The 12,850-nt window shown below is 46.4% G+C and overlaps 1 protein-coding gene across 6 annotated transcripts in view; it reads left to right on the top strand.

Annotated features, from left to right (window-relative positions):
* Positions 1 to 12,850, top strand: part of IRF2 (interferon regulatory factor 2) — a 91,191-nt gene extending 78,341 nt beyond the window's left edge. For all 6 annotated transcript variants that reach the window (XM_006930565.5, XM_045055211.1, XM_011281380.4 and 3 more), the window contains 3 exons: positions 2,392 to 2,556; positions 10,125 to 10,171; positions 11,495 to 12,850. In XM_006930565.5, coding sequence (XP_006930627.1) covers positions 2,392 to 2,556; positions 10,125 to 10,171; positions 11,495 to 11,803 — 521 coding nt within the window. In that variant the 3' untranslated portion in view covers positions 11,804 to 12,850. The remainder of the gene's footprint in view (positions 1 to 2,391; positions 2,557 to 10,124; positions 10,172 to 11,494) is intronic.

Genomic DNA, 12,850 nt, shown 5'->3' with positions numbered 1-12,850 from the left:
TCGGGCTGGTCATTTCATCTCCCTCCAAAAAAAGCAATTAAAACAGGAACTCATTTCTAAACAAAAATACCGGAGCAATGAAAATACTTTGCGCGGTTAAAACAAGCATTTGTCCATGATGGCAAACTTCTCAAGATTGGAACACGGCGGCCTTCTTGCCTACCCTGATGGTCGGGAAGATGCGAGGGACATGGACACCGTACATAATCCACAAACTGTGTGACTTTGGAGACGTCAGTCTACCTCTCTGTGCCTGAGTTAGTTTCTTAGTTGATCATAGGATGATGGTGGTTTGCCTGTCATGGTCACGGGTGGAAATGTTAAAATAGCTTACACGAGTAAAACATTGACTGTGACGGCAAAGTATTTTGAGGCCCTTGGGAAAACACTGTTATTCCTTTGTTATTTCCATGGGTTTATTGGTGGCGGTTTTCAGGGATATTTCATCCAGTCAGTTGCCAACAGAAGTCTAAGGTCAGTTCTGTTTGAAAGTAGGGGAGGGCATTAGGGACATTCAAATTAAAACCACAGTAAGATACCACTGCACACCTATCAGAGTGGCTGACAGAAAAATAGTGGCCACGCCAGAAGTGGACAAGAATGTGCATAAATGAGATCATCCATACGTTGCTGGTGGGAATGGGAAACAGTACAGCCACGTCAAGCCAGAGTTTGGCAGTTCCTTGTAGAATGAAACATGAAGTTACCGTACGACCCAGCAATTGCATTCTTGGGCTTTTATCCCGGAGGGATGGAAACTTAGGTTCTCATAAAACCTGAACACGCATATTCATAGCAGCCTTATTTGTAACAGCCAAAACACGAAAACGGCCTCCTTCCCCAGCCTCTTGGGTGCCTTTCCTCTCTTCCTTCCGTGGCTGGAGAGTTAAACAGATTGTGCTATATCCACACCAGGGAATATTACTCGGCAGTGAACAGGAACCAACTGTTGGTGTCCACAGCAACTTAGGTGAATCTCTAGGGAATTATACTGAATGAAAAGCCAATATAAAAAGGTTACCGTGTGAGCTCATTTATGAAACATCCTTGAGATGTGACAAAAATTACGGAAATGGGGGACAGGTTAGTGGATGTCAGGGGTTAGAGATCATGGGGAAGAGAGGCTGAAGGAAGGTAGATATAAAAGAGTAACGTAGGAGATACTTGTGATGATGGATGTGTTTTGTATTTTGATTGTGCTGGCAAACATGAAACTCCGTAAGTGATAAAATTGCAGAAAGCTAATTGCGTGTGTGTGTGCACGTGCGCGCACACACACACACACACACACACGCACGCACAGGAAGACTGAGGAAATCTGAGCAAGATGCGTAGAATGTTATCAGTGTCGGTATCCTGGTATTGTACTGTAGTCTTAAATTTTAATTTTTTTAAGTTTATTTATTTTGAGAGAGAGCGTGCCGGTGGGGTAGGAGCAGAAAGAGAGGGGAGAGAGAGAAGCCCAAGCAGGCTCCGCATTATTAGTGCAGAGCCTGATGTGGGGCTCGAACTCGTGAACCATGAGATCATGACCTGAGCGGAAACCAAGAGTCAGATGCTTAACCGACTGAGCCACCAGGCGCCCCAGGAATTGTACTATAATCTTGCAAGATGCTTGCATTGGAGGAAACTGGATAAAGGGCACACAGGATCGCTCTATTACTTCTTCCAACTATACGTGACTCTATAATGACCTCAAACTAAAAGATTTGATTAAAAGGAAGTTGAGGCAGGATTCAGAGGCAAGGTGGTCGGAAATCATCTTGTCAGTGTTCTGGAGAGCTGGTGCTACCAATGTGTGTTGGGCTGGGGAAACCATTCTGTTCCACTGTTCAGATATTCCACCCAGTGGTCATGTTGCCTGCAGGGTAGGAAGGGGCTGGGAGTGTGAACAGAGCACCCACAGCTGGACATGACACAATGGAGTGGATTTTGGTGGTCCTTTCTCCTTAATAATAACATTTGGTAATATCTCTCTGGACCCAGGACCTGGAAAATGGTACAACAGCTTCCTTCAGAGCAAGAACAGAGGAAAGAAATGGGTCAAGTTCAAAGCACTGTCTTTCTGGCCCTGGGGGTAGGTCTGGATGCAGCCTCCAGTCCTGCAGGCTTGGCTGTGATTGGATTGAGTTTGGGACATTGCCACATGTAAGCACCATTGGCCAGCATGCTGGAAATAGCCCTGGGGAGCCAGGTTACTGGCAAGCTGCTTCTCTGGAGACATTAACCCAAAGCTAAAGCTGTCCTTCAGTTTCATGGCCGATGACATGTGGTGACTGAGAATCTGACTCCTGACCATTCAGCTTTTTGGGGGAAGGTTTTCTTTCTTGAGAGCACACGTTAGAATCGTGAATCAGGCATCGGCGCCTGATGGCTGTCTTTTCTTTGAAGTTGTAGGACAGTCACACCTGGACAGCAACATCGAGGATCAAGAGATTGTCACTAATCCTCCGGACATTTGCCAGGTTGTAGAGGTGACCACCGAGAGTGACGAACAGCCGGTCAGCATGAGCGAGCTCTACCCTCTGCAGATTTCCCCCGTGTCTTCCTATGCAGGTAAGGGGGCAGGAGGGGAGCTTTGGAACTGGGCACAGATCAAGGTGGGGCAGCCCTTCAGGGTGGGGCCACCCACCCTCCACACAGCAGAGGATCTCTCCTCCGTCTTGGGAATCATTCTGGCTTTATTGTCTCAATGAACATCTCCTTGGGTACTTTTGTTCCCAGAAGTCATGGCCATAGCGTTTCTTTACTCGATCGCCCATAACATCTTTGTGCCTGACTAACAAATACTATTTCTTTGGAGAAGTAGTACATCTAAGGCTATTTTGTTTGCAGAAATCTGGAAGGGTGTGTTCGGTGGAATCTGAGTTTGACCAAAAACTGGATAGAACCTCGGGGACCATTTCTTCCAGCTCCTTCATTTTTACAAGTGAAACACTTATTCTAGGTCACAGGGGCAGTGAGGGTTTGGGTCAGGACTTGAACTCAACCTTGAGACCTGGACCTTCATTCCACTCCAGCAAGTTTACTTGTTTCCACATATTTTCCCCTTCTTTTTCAATTTAGTAGAGCTTCTAATCAGGCCAGGTATCTGATTCCCCAGGGAAGGGCCACATAATGACCCAGGAATAGACTCAGACAGTCATAGGATTAGAACGAGTTTCAGTTGGTTCTTCGATCCTTACAGAACAAACCGATGAGTCCTTTCTCGGCCAACATTACATCATCTTGTACTCTCTGATGATCTCTGTTTAATTTTGGGGGGACTTGGTTATAATTAGGAAATACAAATCCTGAGTCAATGTTATTGCTTGCAAACATTACAAAAAGAAAGCAGAGGTCCTATCATGAATAACTACAGTCAGCTCTCATAAATGTTGAGGAGTCCTTCCCAGTGTCCTTTAGTTAGGATGCTGCTTCCGTGACTGACACACAGTCGTGTTGGAATTGGGTTGATCATGACAGGTTCCTTGTGAATTATCAGCCACTAACCTAACCTTTTAGTTCCTGAACATCAACTTTCTGCATTTGTTTGGGTTTTTTTTTTTAAAGCTTATTTTTTAAAATCGTGGCTAAGTAGACATAACACAGAACTGACCAGTTTTGCTACCTTTAAGTGCACATTTCAGCGGCAGTAAGTGCCTTCACAGTGTTGTGTCATCGCCATCCCCGCCATCGGTCTCCAGAACTTGTTCATCTCGCAAAACTGAAACTCTGTCCCCATTAAGCACGAAGTCCCCGGTCCCCTCCCCCCAGCCCACCAAGAGCGACCACCATTCTGCATTCTGCTTCTGTGAACTTGGCTACTGTTTGGGGGTACCTCATGTGAGTGGAATCAAACAGTATTCCTCCTCTTGTGATTGGCTTGTTTCCTTTAATGCCCTCAAGGGCCTACCTTTCTTCTGTGCTAAGAACATACAACGAATGTGAGATCAAACCTTGCCTACAAGAACCTTCTAATCCGTCAAACCGGATAAGCTTGTCATTATTTATTTGTCACATTTTGAGCCCCTGCATGTGCCTTTATGGTCTTTGCCAGGGCCCAGGAAGAATAACTACTATTTGCTGCAAGTTTCTCGTGCCCCGGGAACTGGGCTAACGGCCTGGTATCAGCTGACTTGTTTAATTATGAGAATAACCCTGTCAGCCTGGGTATCATCCTTATCCCCTCTTTAAAAATGACAAAACTCAGGCCAGTGTGGGTTCGTCCGGGGACGAACAACTGGTAAAACAGATAGAATCCACCTACATGTGGCTGGTGCCCAAAGCCTGTTCTTAACTGCCCCCCCCCACCCCGCCCGCCCTCCCCTGTTATGCTGCCCTGGACAGCTGCACAGGGTTCTTCCGTTCAGTGTGCACCCACAGCCCTGATCTCAAGGACCCACCGAAGACGCAGAACAGCATGTTTATGCCTTAATTTTACAGCTGAGATAACACTCGGTTACTTTGCTTATATTTACATAGCTATGGCTAAAAACGAGTGACTTTCTTCTACATCATGAGCTACAGGCATTATTCCACCCCGTGGGTTTGTTGTTTTAAGGGTCGTAGTTTTAGAATAGATGTTTCTGTTTATCTGTTGAAGACTTTCCGAAGACTTCTTGAGGATTCCGGAAAGACATTTTCTTGCTATTCTTCCCTCGGTGGCATTTTGCCTTAGCAGAAGAATCCCAAGGACAGCTGATCCGTGCAGCGAGAAATGAACATTTCATTACCCTTTTCAGGATATTTGCATAGATTTGAAAAGAAGGATTCTAGTGCAGGCTGGCAGGCAGCTGGGGGGTGTTGTTGGAGCCTGGCTTTTCTGTCTGGCCTTTGGTTCTTTCCATTGTTTTTATTGTCTGAATTCTCCAGAACCTTCTGGAGTGAGGCTCATTGGCTAGAGCCAAAATGTTTCATCACGGCTGCTTTTCTGGAGCTTACAGATGTGAAATGTACCTGTTACGGATGGTGGCTGGTTTAAGTCTTTTCGACAGGAGTTTTACAGCTTTCTGCTAGGAGAGGCAGCTTTTTGGTTGTAATTCACTCTTCTTATGTTCTGTTCCCCAGAAGGATAGGCTGTTTGTGTTTTCGTGATAAGATTCCTTTGTTTGGACTGGAATTCAACTGTCGACTTCCTCCAACCATTTTCATTCACTTGTTTAGGAAACTGGTATTCGGAGGCTGTTGTGTATTATTTTTTTTACCCTCACTGATCACTGAAATCCAATCCAGTAGTATTACAAAACCACATTCAGTTTTGCAAGTCTGTCTAAATTTTGTGGCGAGCAAGAAAAGAGGTGGTTTCTTCGAGTGGAGGTACTTGTGTTGGATGTTTGAAGACAATATAAAATTCTTGCTGGATTCTTAAAACTTTCACCCTGGGGACAGATAATTCCAAAGGCCAACCTTGGGAAACTCTGGAGGACGGTCATTTTATATTTAAAGGTTTACTATAAAGTGGCGTCTTGCATGATGTATCTATGGCACCAGGATTTTATTAGGCAATTGATGGTTTAGTAAAAGAAAGCCATAGCAATATTTTGTGGAGGGCTGGACGAGAGGATGGAGAAGAGTTAGAGAAGAGAATATAATACAAAGGATTGATTGGTTATAACCAAGAGAATGGAAATTGCCTATTGACCTGGAACTGGCAGTGAAGACTTCCTTAAGGAAACCATAGTAGGCTTGCATTTGGTTGGGTGGGGCAAAGATAAAAGTGCTTTGAAATTAAGAACACTCTGATTTGAATCTTTTGATTGAGCTTTCCAGGGAGTTGAGCAAAGGATGGAGGGAAAGAAATCCTTGTCAATCTTATTAATAAAGCTTATGGAATAAGAGCCTTCTAGAAAATGTAGCAGGGTATCAGCATGCAAAAAGGCTTTAACATTACACATATTGCATGATTGCACATGGCACATATTGTGTAAAGACATATTGTTTTCCTCCCCGTAATGTTCCTGAGGTGTTTGGACAGTAAAAACTGTGCTAAAGTGGAGTGGGAACCCAAGACTAGTGTCATCCTAGAACCACAGCTCTGGAAGAACCTCAGAGATCAGCCTACCCAAGGGTTGACCCCCTTCCCTCTCACCAGTCACTTTCAGGGGAACTGGGACCACCGTGTTGAAATGAGCTACTCACGTACCTGTTACTGCTCTGCACGTACTTTATTTAAATTTTTTTTTTACATTTTTTTTTGAGAGACAGAGACCGAGCACAAGTGGGGGAGGGGCAGAGAGAGAAGGAGACACAGAATCTGAAGCAGGCTTCAGGCTCTGAGCTGTCAGCGCAGAGCCCGACGTGGGGCTCGAACCCACAAACCATGAGATCATGACGAGAGCCAAAGTCAGACGCCCAACTGACTGAGCCACCCAGGCACCCCTGCACGTACTTAGTCACTAGTGCTAGTCAAGCAACTCCCAATTTTTTTTATTCCATTGTATTCACAACCAGTAAAAAACCAAATCCAGACTAATCAAAAGGGAAAACAAAATAACAGTACAGGCTGATATTGGGCAGTAGCATTGACCCAGAAGCAGTAGCTCCAATGAACACATTTGTCACATACAAAAGGATCTCAGGGTGCCTGGGTGGCTCAGTCAGTTAAGTGTCTGACTTCGGCTCAAGTCATGATCTCATGGATTGTGAGTTCGAGCCCTGCATCGGGCTCTGTGCTGACAGCTCAAGAGCCTGGAGCCTGCTTCAGATTCTGTGTCTCCTTCTCTCTCTGCCCCTCCCCTGTTCATGCACTCTCTCTTTCTCTTTCTCTCTCTCAAAAAATAAACATTAAAAAAAAAGGGGGGGGTCTTGAGAATGGTAATGGTGAGGAAAACCAAGGAAACAGAGGAAAATGGGGCTGTGTGCACCTCAAAGACACTGTGAGCTGGTGATTTGGGGCAGCCAGTAGAGCTGTAGTTATTCCAGAGAGAAGGGTCTCGGGTCCTCAGGCTGGAGCTTCACGTATCCATCTGCTCCTAGGTAAAAGGCACTCAAGGCCATTCTTTTAGACAACTAAAAAACCTCAGCTTGCTATTATGGAGCTGTTGTTATATAGTGTTATGAAATGCAGTTACTTCAGAAGTGATCTTAATCTAGAAACCATGCTCTCCACTGACATTTGCGTTAAGTTCAGAACACGTATGTCTTTTCTTGTCTCAGACCGTCTCCCTGCAGTTGAAAACTGGGTACTTAAAGGCAGTTAACATTCTGATGGTGGTCATGGTCTCTGCGAGGTCTTCCCAAGGAGTCTCCCCCGGGTCTGCCTTCCAACCTGTCCCGCAGCTGGGGCTCGGGCTGTGGCGGAATCCCGGAACCTTGGTGGTAACTGCTCATTTTCACATATCTCCAGCCCCCGACACATGCCTGTTGGCATCTGTTTGTTTCTTTTTATTTCAAGGGGAAAGGAGCCGAAGATGATGGCATTTAGGGAGGGTACTTAGGAGCAAAAGGGGTCTAGACACGTAGGAAAGGAAGAGAAACCTTGGCTTTGGAGCACAAAGAAAGCTAAGCCTAAACATGGAAAGGGGATCTTGAAATTTCAGCTGGAGGAGCAGGAGAGCTTCAGGAAGCAGGGCTGCTGCGTTCGGTGCCCGGGGCCCTGGGCTCAGACGCGCAGTTTTGTTTTCTCTCTTCTGTGCTGACTCAGGCCACAACTCCGGCAGGTTTCTCAACAGCTCTGTTCCTCATTCTTCTTGGGAGTGGCAATACTGATTCCTGCCTCCTCGGGAGACCGAGCTAGCCCAAGGGTTCCGTGAGCAGGGGAATTTTCCTTTTTTGTTGTTTTTAACTTGTTTTTGTGTGGAAACGTTTCTTGTGCCTGGTGTTGCCAGCCAGCGTCGTTAGCGGCCGAGGCCCGGCCTTGTCCCGGTGGCTGTTGCTCCTAGTTGGGGAGGGAAGTCTTGTCAGTCTGAGGAGAGGAGAGGCCCGTATCCTATCTAGTTGCTCCTGGTCAGCCCTCGGGGATCACTCAGGCCCTGGGAGTGGGGGGCTGGGGGACAGTCACTGGAGGACAGTGGCTGATCCAGGCGTAAAAAGGCTCCAGGGTGGGCCCAAATGTGGTCAACATTCTTGATTTGTCTGGTTAAGGAATGAATGAACCTGTGGCCCAGTTTATCCGTTTCTTCTTTAACCTTGACTTCGAGATCCTGCTCTGTGGCCAGTGCCCCGGGTGGGTGAAAAGGCTTCGTCTGGGCTGGAGCCATTGGGGTCCTGGCTGTACCACCCGCCAGATGTGAGACTGGAGGCCAGTCCCTCAGTAGATTTAGGATGGGAAGAGGTAGAAGGTGCTAGAACACATGAGCTTTTCTGCATAAGCGGGGGGGTTGGGGGGGCGGTATGGTAATAGGAGCTGCTCCCCGACTGACGATCTCAGTCAGGGCTGAACAAGACCCACGTGCAAAGACACCAGCACGGCTGACACAGCTCTCTAGAAAAGTACATTGTTATGCTTTCTCTAGGCCTTGTCTGTAAATGAATGACCCAGACTCCGAGATCTCTAAGGGTCAGTGTATTTCTCTGCCCTCTGTGCTTTCGTTTCTCCATGCTGCGAACACTGAAGAGCCGCACGCCATCATTTTTTTATTTAAAAACGAAATTTTTTTTTTACCTAAAAAATTTAATTAATTAATTATTTATTTATTTTAATTTTATTATTTTTCAATAAATTTTAAATAATTTTTCAACATTTTAATTTAATTTTTTTTTCTTTCTTTAAAAAAATCCTGTATGCACAGGTGATGTGTGATCAATCACTTGCTATTGACTTTGACTGTGTTAATCTACGTGTTGTGCAAATCCAGTGTTGAGCAAGGCTGATGAACTCAGGATAAAGGTGTGCTGTCGCTTATTGAGTGTATGCTGTGGGCCAAGCCCTGTGGTAGGCCTTTTCCCACATATCCTCTCGCTGATTCATCACTCAATCCTCTTTGGAAGATGTCAGTACTCCTGTTTTACAGATGAGGAAGCTGCATTTTGTGAAATTGAGTAACCTGCTGTGTGTCTCACAGCTGGCAGACTCAATTGGGATGGCAACCCAATTGGTTATCTGTCGCTGCACAACAACATAACCACAGACTCAGTGGCTTAAAACAACACACATCCATTATCCCGCCCCAGTTTCTGAGGGTCAGGAGCGCAGGCATGGCTTAGTGGGGTTCTTTGCTCAGCATATTGCCTGCACAGACCTGTGGTCAAGGTGTGATCCAGGGCTGCTAGCTCGTCTGAGGACGGAAGTGGTGGGGAGAGTCTTCTTCTAAGCTCACATGGTTTGGGGGGGGTGGGGAATGTAGTTCTTTGCAGGTTGGCAAAGAATTGAGAACCTCGGTTTCTTGCTGGCTGTTGGCTGGAATCAGCTCTTACTTTTTGGTCATGCAAACCTTCCCAACATGGCTTCCTCAAAGCCAGCCAGGGAGAAAGTCTCCTCACGGGACAGCATTCGGTCCTCCTTAACGTAACCACACACATCCCATCGCTCACTGTGTTCTGTTGCTTCAAACCAAGTCTCAGGTCCCACCTACGCTCCAGAGGAGGGAATCCCAACGAGCAAGTAAACACCAGGAAGGAGATGAGGATCATGGGAGCCCCCCTAGCATCTGTCCACCACAGTAACCCGGGTGGGAAATGTAACTTTATAAACCCAACATAGAAGTATGAAAGGGACATGAGGTAAAGGACCAGATCCAAGTAAGTGGGGGTAATCCAGGAAGGCTCTGAGTCGGGACTTGAGTGAACTGACAGGGATGGAAAGAAAGCACGAGTGGGGTACGTGGATGGATCAGCCCTGAGGAAAGGGGGTGAGGCAGACGCAGCAGGGAGCGGAGAGCAGATTGGCATCCTGGGGACCAACACCTCATCCTGGGAGGCAGCGGCCATGAAACAACATAGCCTGGCCCCCAGAAAGGGAGCTACCCCCCAACTCTAAAACTTTTCTCGGGAGGGCCAAAATCAGAGACATAAAATCCACTGCAATGTCTCCCGAGTCCCAAGTGCTTAACTTTACAAAGGGGTTGAAGATGAGTTCGCTGACCCATTTCTTTTGGGAAAAAAAAAAAAAAAGAAGTGCTGATATATTTTTCAAATACTGCCTGAGCCTCACGACAGTTGGAGCGGCAGGAATGATGGCCCTGTGTTTTTCTCTCTGTGAACAGAAAGCGAAACTACCGATAGTGTGCCCAGTGATGAAGAGAGCGCCGAGGTAAGCATGGCGGCCGCCACTCGGCTCCAACCGACGCTGTGGGAAACCATTCCCATTCCCATCCAGCACCTCGGTGTCCCGGCTGCTGGTTAAGCTGCTCTGCGTTTGATCATGAGTTTTCCTGGAGGATTGTGTGTGTGTGTGTGTGTGTGTGTGTGCGTGTCTTAAAATATACATAACATGAAATTGACCACACTTTTGGATTTTGAATTCTAAATTTAAGCTTTGGGACCTGAACGGGAGGCAAGAGAGTGAGATGTTACTATTAGAAAAAGAGGCTATGACGGCAGGAAAAGGAAACTCAAGTGGAGGCCAGGAACTGTTGATATTCTCACCACTATAAACATCCCAGTTCAGCCGCAGAAATAGAACGTCCAAGTGGCCAAGAGCAGTGACCGGAAGTAACTGTCAGAAAGTGCTAATAAGCAAATGTATCGGCACCTTTACCTGGAGTCCCCTCTCTCTGTGATCGGCGCCGAGGCTAGATGTGTGTTCAGTCTGGATTCCCAGTCGCCTGCTTCCCATTTGCCTGCTCGAGGCTGGGCTCACACAATGGCAGGAAACGGCTGTAATGTGATGGAAAGCATTCCTGCTAAGGGCCTGCTTTGTGTCTGTATTTGAGGTAGAGAGACTGACCGACTAATGGTTGTTTTTAATTCGTCATTTCCCAGTGTACTAAATACTTCAAATAGAGTCCAGGAGTTCTGCAAAGACAGGAAGCGTAGATGCTCACATGCCAACCCTGTTTCTTCAAGGTCAGAAATTCCAGCTCATCCTCTGAGCGAAGCCACCTTGGAGGCCCCCTGTTTGCTCGGCACGCTGGAGCTCTAAGCTATACCCGTTTGAAGACAACGGAAGGGCTTCTACCCTCCGAGTTCCTCACTTCCCTTTCTCTGAAAATGCAGATTGACTCACAGATTGGATTGGGCCAGGAGTGAGGAACCAAGTCTCTATGACAGACCAGCCATGATGACCTAAAACCTAACCTAATGATCAGGCTGGGTGGTTGGAGGAGAGGGGAACCAGAAACCCAAGTTGCTGCCTTGTTTTCCTGCCTTCATAGAACAGTCTTGCCTGTTTTTTCTGGGAGGTAGCAAATGGGAATTGATAAAAAGGGAAGAGAAACCGTTGCTTGGGATGTGAATAGCTGGGTATGGATGTCAGTTGAGGGCTGTCGAGACGCTAAGCTTCTGTTCATTCCACGCCTCTTAAGAAATTCATTTAACACACCGACACGTGGGAACAGTGGTGCCTCTTTATAGAAAGCCGTTCGGTAGAAGGCAAAGAAAAAAGATGTATCTCTCGATTATTTTTCTTTGCAAGGGACGACCACACTGGCGGAAGAGGAACATTGAAGGCAAACAGTACCTCAGCAACATGGGGACACGAAGCACCTACCTGCTGCCCAGCATGGCGACCTTCGTTACTTCCAACAAACCTGACCTCCAGGTCACCATCAAAGAGGAGAGCTGTCCGGTGCCTTACAACAGCTCGTGGCCCACTTTACCAGACCTCCCCCTCCCGCCCTCCGTGACCCCAGCGCCCAGCAGCAGTCGGCCGGACCGGGAGACGCGGGCCAGTGTCATCAAGAAAACGTCAGATATCACCCAGGCCCGCGTCAAGAGCTGTTAAGCCTTTGACTTCCCCCGGTGGTTGTTGGGATGTCTTGGCTGTGTTTTGTTGTTTGTTTGTATTTTATTTTTCTCTCTGACACCTATCTTAGACAAATCTAAGGGAAAAAGCCTTGACAATAGAACATTGATTGCTGTGTCCAACTCCAGTACTGGAGCTTCTTTTTAACTCAGGACTCCAGCCCATTGGTAGACGCGTGTCTCTAGAGCCTGCTGGATCTCCCAGGGCTGCTCCCTCAAGTTCAAGGACGTCATAGGACCAACACCCACACGGGCAGCGCGGTGCTGCATTGCCTGCGGTCAAGGCCAGCACAGTGGAGTGGATGCCTCAACGGATGAGAAAATGTGAACTAGCTGGAATTTTGTATTCTTGTGAATATGTACATAGGGCAGCACTAGCGACGTTGCAGTCTGCTTCTGCACCTTATCTTAAAGCACTTACAGATAGACCTTCTTCTTGTGATCTTGCTCTATTTCACGGCACATTTCAGCGTTCCCCCTTCGCGGCCCTTTGTGTCCTGCCTCCCGGCCCGTCCCCTCCACTTCCTTTCCTCCTTGTCCTCCCCACAGAGGCTGTGTTCCGCATCCCTGAGGAGGAGAAGAAGAAAAAGAGCTTCTCCACAGATGTCCCATTTTTAAGACTGCTTTAAAAAAAAAGAAAGAAAGAAAGAGAAAGAAAATCTAATCTGCTGTGCTTGAATGCCACGCGGTACAGAGGAAAACTATCATGGAGATATTATGCAAATTCCCAGATTTGAAGACAAAAATATTCTAATTCTAACCAGAGCAAGCTTTTTTATTTTTTATACAGGGGAATATTTTATTCAAGGTAAAATTCTAAAGAAAATATAATTGTTTTTTATCTTTTCTACAGCAAATTTATAATTTTAAGATTCCTTTTCTTGTTTATCAGCAGTTGTTATTACATCCTTGTGGCACATTTTTTTTTAATTTTGTAAAGGTGAAAAAGCTTTTATGAGCTCATGTAGCAATCAAATTATCCTGTGGATTGATAATAAATGAATATGATATATAGTTAAATTTTTAA

This window comes from Felis catus, chromosome B1, assembly GCF_018350175.1.
Source record: "Felis catus isolate Fca126 chromosome B1, F.catus_Fca126_mat1.0, whole genome shotgun sequence".
Lineage (NCBI taxonomy): Eukaryota > Metazoa > Chordata > Mammalia > Carnivora > Felidae > Felis > Felis catus.
Note: the sequence above shows the minus strand (reverse complement) of the source record. Positions and strands in the feature narration are given on the sequence as shown.